This window comes from Vipera berus (assembly GCF_964194415.1).
Source record: "Vipera berus genome assembly, chromosome: 1".
Taxonomy (NCBI): Eukaryota; Metazoa; Chordata; class Lepidosauria; order Squamata; family Viperidae; genus Vipera; species Vipera berus.
This window is the reverse complement of record NC_138202.1, coordinates 200,317,042-200,333,533: the sequence shown is the minus strand read 5'-3', so window position 1 is coordinate 200,333,533 and position 16,492 is coordinate 200,317,042. Positions and strand designations below refer to the sequence as shown.

Genomic DNA, 16,492 nt, shown 5'->3' with positions numbered 1-16,492 from the left:
AGGTGTGGTGGTGAAGATGCAACATATTTTCACATATGGTGGACTTGTAAAAAGGTCAAGGCTTTTTGGATAAAAATTTGGTGGAATATGCAGAAGATCTTCAAGCAAAAGATAAAGTTTTGTCCGCAATTTTTTTTGTTGGGTATAATTACAGGTGCTACTGTTGTGGACACTAAGTTGATGTTAAATTTAGTTACAGCAGCAAGACTTTTAATAGGTCAGTATTGGAAGAAGGAGGAGTTGCCGACTATAGAAGAATGGACTTTAAAGGTTTCTGACCTGGCAGAAATGGCAAAGATTTCGGCTTATTTGAAAGATCATTCGCAAGAATGTTATATTATGGAGTGGGAAAAATGGATTGAATATATTCAGAAGAAATATGGGACTAAAAAGTTTCACTTAGCATTTGAATAAGTCTTCCTTTCTTTTTTTTCTTTTTTCTTTCTTTTTATATGTAATATTAGTATTGTTTGTAGTTATCTTATATGAGCTAGAGAGTGATAGATTTAAGAATTTATTGTTGGTAGCATATGGATGTTTATGATTGTTCTTTGTTTTTATACCCTGTACTTAGCTCTGGGAAGTCGGGGGGGGAGGGGGGAAAGGGGGGGGAGGGGTAGGGAGGGATAGGTTGGGGAGGGGGAGGGGGGATTGTTAAAGATAAAATGTATTTTAAAACTTTTCAATAAAAATAATAATAATACACTTAAATGAACAATGTATGTATTTCAGATATGATAATTACTATATAATGAAATAGGGGAAATGTGGGTTACCCAAAATTAAGGTTTTTAGTTACTACAGGCTAATTTGGAGCACTGTATTGAAATTAGATAAAACTTAAAAACAGGACATGAATAAGTATACATCAGGGGTGTAATTTCATTGAGGGCCGCATCAGCACTGCGGTTGCCCTCAGGGGGCTGGGTGGGTGTGGCCTGGGTGGGTGTGGCCTACTAGGTAGGCGTGGCTAGAGTGTGTATGGCCTACTGGGTGGGCGTGGCCAGCTCTACATTGTTCGCATCAAGGGTGCCTATGGGGGCCTGGGCAGGAGTGGGACAGATCTGAGGGTCTCTGGCAGGAGGAGGGTCTCTGGGCCAGGGCCAAGGCAGTGGGGGCCGTTCCCTTGCTGTTTCCAGGATGGCTTCGCAGGCCGCATGAAACCACTTCGTGGGCCGGATCTGGCCCCCAGGCCTTGTGTTTGACATGTCTGGTATACATGAAAATGTATAGATAATTGTTCAAATTGATTCTGCTACAACCAAAAATATATTAATTTGATTTTGATATTGTGACTAAGGGAATTGGAGAGGGAATTTTTGTTGATTTACTTTGACCTATGTACAAAAAAATTTTGTTATTGGACTTTTGATTATCCAACCACCACATTGCTTCATAAATATTTGGATGTAAAATTAGAAAAATAATAAAACTTTTTTTTTAAAAAAAAAAGAATGGGTAGGATTTGCAGAGACGTGTGTGTGAAGAAGAGAAAAAAGGCTTTTTCTGAGAGAAGCAGTGAGGAAAAAGGAAGAAGAGAAGAGAAGGAAGGAGATGGGAATGAGAAAGTGGGAGGGAAAGGAAGGGAGGGAGGGAGGGAGGAGATTGGAATGAGAGGGAGGGAGGGTCTGAGGGAAGTTCTCCCTTAGCACTTGGCCAACAGCAGCCCTTCTGCCCTTTCACCATCCCCTTGTCCCCTCCTCCTGGCCTATCCTGGTGGTCAACCATCTTATTGTTAAGGATGATTCGGTTACAAAGCTCAGTCTCCTCACATGGAGAGGGAATAGGCCTCCCTCTGTCCCACACACTTTGCCCTCCTGTACCCACCATGACCAACCCAGCCAAGGAGAGCGGGCACAGCAGCAGCAGCCTCGAGGAGGACGTAAGCGCAGCTGGAAAGGGCTGGACTGGGTTGGGCTGCAGTTGTTAAATTAGTAACATGGTTCTTAAGTGAATCTGGTTTCCCCATTGGCTTTGCTTGTTAAAAGGTTGCAAAAGGGGATCACATAACCCTGGGACACTGTGAATGTCATAAGTATGAATCAGTTGCCAAGCATCCAAATGTAAATCACATTACCCTGGGGATGCTGCAAGTGTCATAAGTGTGAAAAATGGTCATAAGTCACTTTTCCAGTGCCGTTGTAACTTTGAACAGTCACTAAGTGAAATGTGTAAGTCAAGGACTACCTGTACTTTATCAATTTTTTCCTTTTTTTTGGTCATCAAGTTTTTGACACCTTGCTAGGTGACTGGTGGTACTTGAATATTGCCATATCCTAAAAGTGGTACAATGGGTGAAAAGTTTGAAAAGCCCTGCTATGGAAGTCAATAGCGTTTGTTTCGGAGTTCACCTGCCTTGGACTCTATAATAAATCATCATATTCTTCTTGTGTAAGGAATAATAATTTATTGGCACACTTTATTAACAATCTTTGGCGCATTACAATATGTACTATGCAGGCAAGACTTTTCTTCCAACTTCTGCTTAATAGTGTTTAATTTTTATAGTTATTGTTCCCTAGCATTTTATTTTCAGATTCTCTTGAATGAAACATTAAACTAGTTCTGTGTTTTAATTGCACTGTGTTGCAATACTGAAAGTATAAAACAGCAGTGAGTTTTGCAAGGAGGAATTTCCCAGAAAATTGCCATAAGGCTCCTGATGACATCTGTGTTTCAGCATGTCAAAGATTACAACAAAAATTTAAGTGGAAAGAATGGAAAAAAATACATCCAGTTATATATCGTATAGATGTAGTCTTTTAAGGCATTATTGCATAAATAGAGGTTATGTACTCTATTATATATACTTTGATTCTTTCCCTAGCATACATATGGAGTCTATGAACTTTTATAGATTATTTTTTTAATTCCTTTATATAAAATGTGGATAGAGTTATCTTTTTTTTACTCATTTTTATATGATAGCATTTGAAACTTCTCATTCTCTCTTAAGCCACTGACTAATTGAGTTGTTATGTAAATTTATTTCACTTTGGTTCATATTTGTAAACATATAGATGTGGGGGTTATATTGCCTGGCATAAACTATGAATATGTCCCACTGCCTAGATGAGAAGTGCCCCTGAGTTGCAATGCAAGTTGACAAATGGAGTTTGCAGCTAGAGAAAAGACAGTTGAACCTGCAGTTTTCTGATCTGCATTGTCCTTGCTCATATTCTTGAGTTAATTAATGAAAAAGGATTATGGCTGAAGTGGGCCACTCCTTGCCACCACTATATCAGTACACCAGCAGCTACATCAAAGTATTATCAGTTCAGTAAATATTATTAAAACAAAGAACTACAAAGGGAATACTTAACAGATATTTCGTCTGACTGAAATTATCCTTGACAGGTTTTATTTTATATACCGGTAAACTGATTTGAGTTATTTATGCCATATTACTTGGCTAAGAACCATGGTTTTTGTCAGTTGTTTTGAGTTACTATTCTTCTGAGTCTCAGATAGTGTAGTCAATGTCTAGGGTTTATAGAGTTTTAGTCTAAATATGTGGAGTTTATCAAACTGTCTAACCCAACACAGACTTGTAGTTTAAATGTGGTTGCCCCATAACAGTATAGATTTCTGTATATAAGGAAACACATTTCATTTTTGTTGTTCTGATTAATTGATGCCATAATGCAGGATAATAGAGTTAAAGGTTAGCTTGTTGAATGGGAAAACTTGCTTAATTGTGTACTGTGTTGCCTTCATACTCAACAGATATTCACAATATGAGTATAATGATAACCTAATAGAAGTTGATTACTTATCTCATCTGAAAAATGAGCTTGTTGTAAAACTGCCTATCAGATAGTTCCAAAGTACCATCTTTCACAAGCCCATATTTAACACAGCAATATTTGTATGCATACCATCTCTTCTCATTTACCATTTGTCACTGAGATAGCAAATTACATTCATCAAAATCCATTCATTCTCCCAGTATCGCTGAATACAGGATTATCTTGGCTGTGTCAGCTGCCCTATGACTGGTAACAATGAAAAATGGAGGTCGACATGCATCTTCAAGAGACAGTGCATATCAAGCTGGAAAGATTAATGGAGCTGATGTCATCATGTTTGTATGGTATAAAAATGAATTCTGGAAACTGATGGATCTCTTGGTAACAATGAATGCATTTTAAGCTGCTTCCCTGCTGCCCCTTGGCTGATGAATTTTAGTGGCCATCAAAAGAAATATACTGAGATATTTTATTAGAAAGAAAAAACTTTGCATTGATCCCTTAGGTGGGGAGACAGCCTCCAATATTGACCTGGCAGGAGCAATGTTTCAACAATTGCCTAGTGCAGGCTCTTTGTTATCATAGTGGCCAAATTGCAGTGTCCAAACTATCTCCTGTAATACAAATTGGCTAGTAACACTGTAGTGAACAAACCTCATTCTTAATAAATACATCAAACTGAAAGGGAAAAGCAGAGGGGAAAATATCTCAAGAATCTCAGTCTCTTATTATTATAAATAATCATAACAAAGATATCAATATTTCTGTGTGAGCCAGAAGTAAACTATGGGAAGCTCTTTCCTATTGACCCTAGTAACATTTGGGAGCAGGAGAACGATTGATTCTCCAGCAATACCACCCCTCTCATCAAATAGTGGTTAATTACAGTCTACTAACAATTGGTAATTAATTTCTGAATACTCACAAATATGTCTGTTCTTACAAACACTTATAAAAGTATGTCTTTGATCAAATGATCCTTAAATGGTATGCATGTGAAATTCTGAAAAGCTGGCTTAAGGATGATTCAAATGCTTGTGTGTACTCATCCTTGTAGAATAATATCAAAATCAATGAAAAAATAATGTATTTCCATATAGATGGGTTGGGGGAAGTTTTGCAAATGCTACTGTTTCTATAATGTGGGCAGAAATATTTGGAAATATGTGGAATCTCTGCTTTGGCTGATGGACCAAACCTTGGTTACCTGCTGAAAGTCATCTGGTGAATAGGTAGCCATGTAAATTCAACAGAGAATGAATGAATGAATGAATGAATGAATGAATGAATGAATGAATGAATGAATGAATGAATGAATGAATGAAGCATACTGCCATTTCTGTTTGAAAAAGTAGCTAATTCCTCACCTCTTCATTAATATAGAATCCACTGTGTCGAGTAACACAGAGAATGTGCTAAACAGGAAAGAACTTCCCCCAACACATCTATATGGAAATACATTCTTTTCATAATCCCAGTCAGCCATGCTCCCTCCTGCCAGATATTATGTAGAAGTCGCATATAGCTCATTTCACTCTCTGCCCTCAGGTTTCCATTGTTCTTTTCAAGTTAACATTAATCTCCTGATAATACTGTGTATATTTGCTTCTTAGTGACCCCATCTAATTGCTGGGCTCTTTTTGTGTTATGTGTTGTGTTATCTCTTGGGTTTCTCCTTTGGAAGGAAAGTTCCAGCCTTCTGTGTGTCTGGGGCTTCATATGGGAAGAGCATTCCCATAACTATGAGTTAACATGACATAATTGTAGAATGCGTCTCTTTCTCTGTAGGTCTTAGGCATGCAAAAAGGTTGCAAGAGAAATTATTCCAGGGAGCTTTGTTTGGTTTCTATCACTTTGTTGTTGACCTAGTGCAGTACCCAGGATGGTATTAATCAACTCTCAGATACTTCATTTGATCTGAATAATAGTATTCTGCCCTCAGGATTACTGATTGGCCAGTGGAAGTTGTTCTCATGATGCATCGCATTTATCTTGTTTCATTTCTGAGTACCTTGCCATTCAATATCCTGTTATAGTTATAGAATGTTATGAAGCTGAAGGACTCCATTTAGATTTCGTGGTCCCCATTAATCTTTTTGGTCATAATAAACACTGGGTGATTGTTTTCCCTTTTTGCCTCAACAACTTAATTATATTTCACTGTGGGCTAAAAAAGTATCCTTGATAAAGTATAAAATCAGAACTTTTCACAGTTATTTAAAGGGGAAAAAATCATTATGGAGGCATAGAATCAACTGTCTTTCTAAAATGTTTATAATTTTACATCTCATTTTCTTTCTCCTCATCTTTCATTTTTTATTACTAAAGTGGTAGAATCATTTGTCATCAGGTTAAATATTGATTCTTACGAATAGTTTCACCTTATCTAGATCAGACAGAAAGACACGTTTATAGCAACTGTATTGAAGGCTTTGGGGCATATGTGTATGAATTTTAATTGCTTCCATAACTCCTGCATAAGTATCTCTGCACACCTATTGAATTTATTTCAAGCTTGAGCCCTTTTGCACCACTAAAGCAAGATACTATGCCTGCTATAAACTGAAAAATAAATTTTTATCTAGCATTTATCCTTCCTCATTAGAAGACCACTAGAAGTGTAGAATCCTGACTTTGCACAAGATCTGTCCTGGATCCGATATAAATTAAAAACTTTACCTGGCCACTGTACACCCCACAGTAGATTGTTTGTTTCAATTATTTATACTATATACCATAGGAAATATAAAAAAGTCCAAACTGGTCATATGGGGTTTTACCACGCATAGCACTACAAGATTTTAGGGAGTGTTTTGTACAACGTAACTTATTTTGCTGCATGAATTAATTTGTCATCCACGCATCCAATTTCATGCAGAATTAGAAGAGTAGCTATCACAGCTGCATTTATTCTGGAGCAGAATCTTAGAAATGGCATGGGGCCTTTCAAAATTTTCCATCCAAATTGTGCAGAGAAGAAATTAACCAACAGGTGGGTTTTTTTTTCTTTCAAGGGCAGGCCTCCTGGACCAAAAGATTAGTCAAAGATGTCCCCTGGTATTTAACTGAAATGTAGGAAGCCAAGGATGCTGTGCAGGCCACTGGAGATATGCTTGTATAATGAAAAACAAAATATTCACTCACACTCCTAAGCTGACTTGTACTTTGTAGAAAGAACACAAAATATTATATTCTGATGCACATCAATTGTGGCATACTGAGATTGAGTGGGGAAAATTCCATTTGGGAACTGCAGTGAATTTCCCTCTCTCTTTTCCTCTATGTGTTTATGAATATAAATTTGTTGTTACTATTACTGTTACTGCTATTGTATTACCTCGACTAGTACTTGAGATAAAGGCAAAAACAATTACAAATAAGAATAGCTATACATTTTAGAAGTATATTTCAATTTCATTATTTATTCGTTAGTCTTTCTATCCAAAATGCCCCAGGAAGTAATAGAATCATGAATGCAACCAAGTTCCCACACTCAAATTACTGTAGCATACATTTTACAAGGAATTGGAGCAGATAACTTTTTCATCTGTCAATAAACTCTCATTTTCACAGAATAGTTATAGTACATAGCTAAAATCATAACTTCACTAAGTAATCTCAGAAGGTAAGAAAATTAACTTGGAAGTCATGGATTCATTTTTTCTTAATCTTAGTAATCTCTAGAGCTAGGTTCTATATACCAGCCAATGCATCATGATGAGATAGAATTAAAAGTTTTATATCTTAGTCACCCTTTACATGGACCTTTTCATTTTTACATCTAATTCAATGGGTTGCTTATTGTTAATGAAATCCCTTCTTTTACAAAGTTGTCTTTTCTTTTTTGTGCAGTCTGCTATCCAATTATTGATCATAATTAAGGGGTAAGAGTCACCATCAATAGAAAATGTTGTTGCAATGTGTCATTAAGATATATGAACTTTTAAGATGCTTTATAATTTAGTTTGTCACAAGTTCTAAACTTAGCAGGATGCCTAGATTTAGAAAATATCAGTACTGACCCAAGGCCTATTAAAGTCAATCAACAGATTCCCTTTGGCTTCAGTGGGCGTTGAACCAAAATGACTATGAATGTGGTAAGAATAAAAAGATAACAGCAATTTTCTGGAGTTAGCAATTATTTAGTGACTTGCTTTTACCAGTAAGGTCCACCTAAAAATGCTTTACTATGTATGTATCTGAATTCTTTTCAGTGATAGATTGCTTCAAAACTAGACAGATGCCCTGTTATTTATTAAAAGGAAAAATTATGCCATGTATAATGACTTGTTGACAAGCCCCTTACTGTAGACAAGAGAGAATGAGATCGAGTTAGTATGACTGTTCGGTCTCATTTTGTTTACTTTCTGTTACTGATAAATGGATTCAATATTCAATACTTATTATGTCTGTTATCTTTGAATAGCAATTAAAAAAAATGCTGTGTGCATTGGGATGTGGAAACCATAAGCTTTATGGATGAATAGAAGACTTGTGTGCTGTGCATAATGTAACAGAGCAAAACTATTAGGACTGGGCAGCAAGCAGGAACTAGGGTTCACAAATCATAACCCTAACTATAGGAAGTTGCCCATTACTGTCAAAGTTGAGGTCTACATTAAATGAACCATGTCATTAATGGCGACTCCATCTCTGCTCTCCCCAATGCATTTGGTAAATGAATGCACCAGTCATTTAGAGAGTGGGTTGACTTGGATGGGGGGGAGCCACAGGAGGCCTAGTGCAGGCACAGGCCCACCTGTATTGGGCCTCCTACCACCCTCTAAGATATCCCATGCTCTGCTTCCTGCCCCTTGGATTCCCCACAGCCCTGTGGGCCTCTTCTCTACTCCACCCCATCACAACTCCACACTTACCTTTCAAAGATATCCAGAGCTTAGGAAGCTGGAATAGGGAAGGCTGCTCCATTGCTGGGCCACGTGGCACAATCAAGAAATCCTGCTGGTTTTGCTTTCCTCACTATGCTTGGTTCCCCTGCTAGCTACATTGGGGGAGCAAAGCATAGGGAGGAAAGCAAAACTGGCAGGATTTCTTCCCCTTGATTGTGCCATGTCGCCCAGCAATGGCCCAGCAATGAAGTGGTCTTCCCTACCCTGATACCCTGAGCTCTGGAATCATCGAAAGGTAAGTGAGTGAATGGTGATCGAGGTGGGGAGGAGTGTGTGAAACCCAGTGGGGTTGCAAAATAGGCCCAGTGTGTGGGGGGACCCAGGATGGCAGGATAGGTAGGTGGGTGGATGTGCTGCTGTGATCAATCACAAGGGTGAATGACTGTGGGGGCTCTGCAGGCATTATAACTTTGAAACAGGTTCATATGTATCTTTGTGGGAGGGAGGGGTTGTAACTTTGAAAGGTCATTAAATGGCCTATCATATCTCAATGACTACCTTAATAGCCCATTCCAGAAAAGGTGGAAAATCAAGAATCAGGACCACAAGACAAATTAGGATCAAGACTGGACGAAAAAGAAAAAGAACAATTTATATCAGTGTATTCCTTGAACACCTCCTTTCTGCTCATAACAACCTTATAGTGACTTTCTAGGATAGATGGTATCTCTTTCTATAATTACATGGTTTTTCATACAATGCATGTCTTAAATACATATAGTTTTTGTCATGTCTTTGAAAGACTGTGATTCTTTAGTCTCATATAATGAGATAAGAGTTAGGAGTTCCTTTGCTGAGCAATCTCCTTTTGGATTGTTGTCCCTTTTTAACTTCCTAGATTCCTCTTTTGGATCTTAATTATTTACCTATATAGTTCTGGCCTTTGCAGACAATATCAATTGCAATGTGTTCTACAACTTTACACCAGTTCTGTAGCATCCCGTATTAATATTATTCATAGCTACAGTAGTAACCTGTTGGGTTATTCCTTGTGTTTCTGGTGTTATTCTCAACCCTTGCCAAATATTTATTGCTATGCATGAAGTTCAGAAGTTCCAGAGTTGTGGAAAATTTATTTGGTATGTATGTATGTATGTATGTATGTATGTATGTATATATTATTGAATCTGTATGCCATCATATCCAAGCAAAACAAGGATATATTTCAGTTTGTGCTGGTTTAAATATCTCATCTGGGAATTTATCTCTCCTAAAATATATCCACCTGTTACATCAAGTCTCCTGAAACCTGATGATGCCAAGAAAAAATGCCTAAGTACAAAAACTTAGAAAAGCATTTTCCCCTTCCATTCAATCCTGTCTGATTCTGAGACTGGCTGGACAACTCCTTGCAGTTTACTTGGCAAGGTTTTTCAGAAGTGTTTGCCATTGCTTCCTTTTTGGGGCTGAGAGAAACTGGCTAGCCAGAGGTCACCCAGCTGTCTTTGTGCTCCAAGCAGGCCTATTGCTCATAGTCTCCTGATTTCTAGCCTGTTGCCTTAACCACTACACCAAACGGGCTCTCCAGAAAAGTATCCTTAAATTGACTCTGAATTAGCCCAGACCAAGAGGAGGGGAATGATCAATAAGATCTGTTGCCTAAAGCTGTGAAGGTGCTTCCTAAGTGAAATGTGTACTCAGTTGAACTTTCTTTTTCTTTTGCTGCAGTGCTGTTCATTTAGGACCTCTTTGATCTACCTGTTCATAGCCATGAAGTTAGCAAAATTTAATCAAGGCTGCAAAGAAGGGGGGAAAGGGGATAGGAGATAGGAAATGCACTTTCAATAGTGGAGTCCAAAATGAGAGCTTTCAGTAAAGAATAATGCCTTCATAGTTTAGCTTCTTTAAGCTTCCTCAAAGAAATGGCCCACTTTTCCTTGGCTGTAGAGATTGCAATGAGACCTTAGCTGGTTGATGAGCCTAGTCAAATTAGTAATAATCTTGTACTCTCTTCTATAAAGGGAAGATCATGAAACATCTAATCGATGTGGCATTTCAAAAGCTCAGAAATAGCAAGATATTTTTTTTGTAGAATAAGCTAGATATCACAAAAGCCAGTACCAAGGGTCCTGGAAGGTTATTGTTAAGGTACCGTTCTAGTGGTACTCCCCCTATGACCACTTAGGTCATTTGTTTTGGAATGGAAGTGATTAAGAGCAAGAGTCTTTTTCATAGATTAAGGCCAATCTAGTTTATCAGGCTCGCTTGGATAAAACATTCCTTGACAGGCAAGATGCAGGAATATAGTTTAATTTCAATTTATTATCTGCCAACACATGCCATTCAATCAGATAAACACAGTATCCAAGCTGTCATCACAGCATCTTATGCATGCTTAAAAATAGGCTCCTTTTTTCACACATTTGGAAGGAATTAATTCATATATAGATTATATATGCAAAGGCCACTTTAAAAGTTTTACGGGGCTGAAAAACTTCATATTCTTAAAAAAAAAGGTTCCCTATAACTTTACTCTGGCAATGAAAAACTTGAAAGAAGCTGATACAGGCTCACCAGATATCTGTATATAAGTGGCCATGGGTATATAAGTGCAGTTTACAAAAAGTGAATGTGTCTTGTGTGGAATCTTCTACATGTTTTGTTGAAAAAATATTGGAATTCAATGAATGACTAAACACATCATTTGGAAAATGAAATGTTAGTCGCAAAGAAAATTCTTCCCTAGGAAGCAAACGCAAACACAGCATGTTCAGCTGCGGAGACTAGATAACATCAGTGTGGGTATGTGGGAAGGAGAGACATAGCAGCTATGATATTATGCAGAGTAACAGCATGGAGGAGTTATGAGACTGGCAAAAAAAAAGAAGAAGAAGAAGAAATAAGTTTGATAATTGTTGCGGAGGAAAGGATCCAAGAAACTTTGCTGAGGTGGTCATGTGTGATGGGATTAGAGACAGAAACTTCCTTCTAACCCAGGCTGTCTAATCAGGAATCTCACTACCTAATTCCCCGTGTGACCTATTCCTATGAAGTGAACGTTCTAACAACTTCCCATCGTCCTGTGCGCTCCTACAGAGAGGGCCTCCTCAGGGTGCTGTTGGTCAGGGAATGTCGACTGGCGGCCCCCAGGGGGAGGTCCTTCTCTGTGGGTGCGCCTGCCCTCTGGAATCAGCTCCCTGTTGAGCTCCGGATGGCTCCCGACCTTCGCTCTTTTCGCCGCGACCTGAAGACTTGGCTATTTGAACTTGCCGGCCTGGACTGAGGGACTGGGATTTTAGATTTTAAATGTTAAATTTTAGAACGTGTTTTATTGTTTAGGGCTACTTGGTTTAATTTATTTTAATTTTTGTATATTATGTGTTGTATATAGTGTTTTAATTGCCCTGTACACCGCCCCGAGTCCTTCGGGAGAGGGGCGGTATATAAATCCAAATAATAATAATAATAATAATAATAATAATAATAATAATAATAATAATAATAATAATAATAATAATAATAATATGAACGACACTGGACATCATGAGGTGAGGCCCACATAAGAGCTCTCTACAGGTTGACAGTTGACTGAAAACCATCATTGAGCCCAGAAGTCACGGTGGTCGTTAAGCGAGTTACCATGTGACCTCACCCAATTTCACCACTTTTTTTGCAGTGGCAATGAGGCTACATTTGTATCTTATCTAGAAAATTAACTTAGTGTGACATTCAGCAACCAGATTGGTCTATGGGAGCCTCCCCCCTCCCAAAATTATTTTGCACCTATTTGGAAAGCATCACACTGATTGTGAATGCATATCTGAATGAAATACCTTTAAAGCTCAGCTCCAGGTTACTGAGAAAATAGTTGTTTGTTCAAGATAATTCCCTCCTATCTCCATTCATTCACATCCTCTGAAGAAGTTCATCTGCAGATGTATGCACCTAGGCTCAAGCCTTCTCTAGAGTTGTCTACCTCTATCAAATTGAAATAATTAACCTCCTTGTATGCAGAATAACTGAATAACAGTGTTGGAAGGGACCTTAGAGGTTTTCTAGTCCAACCCCCTGCTTAAGTAGGAGATGCTGTACAATTCTGAACAAATGACTGCCCAATCGTTCAGTCAATCAGTCAATCAAAAGCATTAAAAACAGACTTTTGATTATGGTTTTGACATAATATTTAATGTTTATTAACTGATTTTATGCTTTTATGGTAAGCCACTATGAGACTCTGGTAGCTGATGGTTTAAACATCGAATATGTAAATACAGTTTAATTTGATCCCCTCCTTTATTTTTAAGTGAAACCTTTGAGTAAAACTTTTTGACACAGAATTGCTTGCCAAAACATTCTTGTTAGGAGCTAATTATTATATACAGTTTGTGCTTTTTTACATGTTTGGCTTTACTTGAGAATTTCATCTTTATGAACTGTTTTATTTACTACTTATTCTGGCTGCCATCTGGCTGTCTTACTCTGCTCTTTTTGATTTTGTTTAACCAAACCAGTTTAAAAGCAGGTAGGCTTATATAATTAAGGACAGTATAGAAGGCTTTTTAAAGACTTTCCAGAATAATAAACAGTCCTGCAGAAACATCTCCAGTGACCTTGAATGGAGGTTCCATTTCTTTAACCCAAATCCCTGAGACACAGCTGTTTTAGGACCCATCCATTAAAATTATGATAAGCGGGTAGATTAGTATTCGAACCAAAATGTTCAAGGTAGATTGCCTAAGCAGCTACCTGTTGAAAAGGAACTCTACACGGAATTGACCTTATGAAGGCAAGTTTGTTTTGACTTATTTATTTAATCAGTGTACATGGCACTTCCAGAAACAGATGTTTCCAGTATTGCATACACAGTTAGCATAAAAGGAAAATCAGCTCCCTAAATTTCATACTGCTACTTAAAACGATCCCTTTGATCCAAACAATAAATCTTTGTGTGTGGTTTGGGACCTCTGGACTGCTATGGTATGAACATATGCAAACATATCCATAAAAAAATATAACCAAGTGTTTCCTTTATTATTATTGTTGTTGTTTTTGTTGTTGTTTCTGCTGCTGCTGCTGCTGTTGCTGTTGTTGTTTATTGTTATTGTTATATTTAAAGGCCCAAATAATACCTTGTTAAGATAATCTCTCTTTTCCCCCTTCAGATGGACCGTGTCATTTTTTGTGTATTTTTGGAAGTTGACTACAAAATTTACAAGAAGAAAATGAATGACTTCTTCCCAACAGGTATATCTATTTGTTTCTTTGAAAACCAACTCCTGTCCTCCAGATATTTTTTGTACATATGCCTACATTGTTTATGTTTTTATAGATCCTCTAAATGATTTATGAGTTGACAATTATTCATACATAAAACATACAAAATGAAATAAATTTTGTTGTACGGTAACTAGGCCTGTGCAAATCAGCATTGGTGATTCAGTTTGAATTGGACATTCAGTACTGAAAGAGGGAATTATTGGATATGACTGTGTGATAAGAGTTGAGGCAAAATTATTTGAGCCATTAGAAATTTAAAATTACAATGGAAACATCTGACAGAATGTCAGAGTATTTAGAGGACATTAATTGTCCACGGATTTTACATCAAGCACTGCATTGCATTTTTTTTAAGTATTCAACCTGAATCTTTTTTAAGTCATAGGGAAAGTCTGCAAAGCAGCATCAAAATTGTCCAGCAAAAAGCCCAAATTGTTCTGCATTAATGAAAACCTTTTTCTTCTTCAACTTAAAAATAAAAACGTTCATAAACTCTAAGCAGTAAATATTATTTTCCTCTTGTTTTTCTGGAACATCAAGCTTGGCATGATGTTGAAGTTTACCCAAGGAGACACCCTGTGATGTTTGAGAGGGTTGGCTTTGATGGTTTTGAAGGACTTTCATCCACATTGGCTTGACTAGGATACCAATCTGGATGGGACACCATGGTAAATCTAGGTCTGTTTGAGGCAGAGCTCAGAATGGGTATTGACTAAAGCTGTAGCATTAGTGTAACTTTGCTATCTTGAGAGTGTAAGGAAAGTTGGAATAGCAAATTTGATCCTTCCTGGAAAAGACCCTCTTATCATCTGCAGTATTCAATTGTGTCTAGATTATGGCCTACTAGAAATATTCTCATCCTGGAGAATATTGTAGTTTAGAGTTTAATTGTTGGGTTCTTAGCGTTCTCTGAGCTTGGTTGTTTTCCTGCATTTCTGTCATTCTTGGGCTAGGTAACATCATCACTGGAAATATTCTCTATTAATTACTTGATCAAGGCAGTAGAAATAGGATGACCCAGTAAGATATGGCATCATAACAAATAAGCATGCTATGGGGAAAGGGGCTTGTAATATATGTTGTAAAAAGGGATTTGTATAGTTATAAACAGAGTTGGCAGGTTTGACAGTTCATTGACAGCTGACAGCTCCACACGCGGCTCCCGCTGACAGCCCCACACGCGGTTTCCACTGACAGCTACCGATAACAGCTGCGACCTGACAGCTCTGCACGCGGTCAGCCGGGATTGGTCGAGTGGAAACGGCGGGAGAATCCCCGAACAGGGATTGTCCAGAAGTCCACCAGCGGGACTATATAAGGGGGTTTGAAACGCGCTTAGTCGTTCCTGTGGAGGCGAATAAACAGCTGATTTCACACTAGCCTGCTGTCCTTTTTCTAACTGGGAACCTGCCGAATAATACAGGGCTGGCCCAGAAAAAGTGGGCCAAACTTTAAAGGTTTGTGAGAAATTGTTCTTGAAGGACTTGCACATATTCCTTCATAATTAAGCCATTAGCTTAAGAGTTCGTGGATGGCCTTGGAATTTTTTTAAAATATTCCCTATGGGACATATGGGTTTCTGGAGTCTTAAACATGGAATATTTATCTCTAAATCATTCAGCAAGGCAAGGCCTTCTTTTTAATCAAAAACAATTCTATTATAGCTTAGCACAGGCAAAAAAAAGTTGCATCATTAAAAGATTATATGTTTAGCATGGCACAGCAGTTTTACAACTAATTAACATAGTTCTGTATCAAGGCTTATAAAATAAATGCTTAACATGCTATTTGGACCATATGCAAGTGTGAGTTGTTCATTTCAGATACCTTTAGATGACTTCAGCAATAGTTTCTATTTGTATTCCACTTAGTTTTTTTCTGTCTCATATTTGATAGGTATTTATGAGCTGATGACTTGAGATAATACTGCTTTCTATCCCAAATCATAATTTATTTTGGGTTAAACAACTGTATCAGTGCATATACTCTTGAAATAGATTGATATAGTTAAAATATTATTCCTGATAATGGAAATATCTGTGCAGAGTCTTATATAACATGCTTTCTGTTAGACCTCTAACAAACAATTTATTATTCTGACACAATTGATTTTAAGTATTTCTTGGCTCTGAATTCAACTGATTTGTCTCAGTTGAAACTGGGATCATAGTAAAGTTTAGAAATCTTGGTTTCTATCACACGATGACAGCAGCAAGTTCTCTTTTCCTGTGTCTCAATTTTTTTTACTTCAAGGGCTATGACCACATGCTTTTTCTCAAAAACTTTTTGTATTTGATTTACTAATACTGTCATTCAAAATACCTAAACTTGTACAAGGGATGTTTCCTTTAGCTGAGGTTTCAGTTAGTACATGTAATAACTGTTGGCCTGGCAACTACAATACTCATTGTTGAGACATCAGAGCTGCATCAATCATACAGAGTTTAAAAGGTTTGATGTAAGCATGTATATTGGACTGATTGGTGTTTGGTGTGGAGCTGATATTTTGAGTCCTGAAAGCTGAATTGAACTTCCAGTTAGGTTGGCAACACTAGCACGGAATATATTTCAGGAATGAGTGGGTAAGTGAGAATTTGATTACAGTCACATACCACA

General features: G+C 37.6%; 1 protein-coding gene across 2 annotated transcripts in view; it reads left to right on the top strand.

The window, feature by feature from the left end:
* The window catches only part of MACROD2 (mono-ADP ribosylhydrolase 2), a 1,175,381-nt gene that overhangs the window by 997,302 nt on the left and 161,587 nt on the right, over positions 1–16,492 (top strand). For both annotated transcript variants that reach the window (XM_081314693.1, XM_081314692.1), the window contains exon 9: positions 13,762–13,843. In XM_081314693.1, coding sequence (XP_081170819.1) covers positions 13,762–13,843 — 82 coding nt within the window. The remainder of the gene's footprint in view (positions 1–13,761; positions 13,844–16,492) is intronic.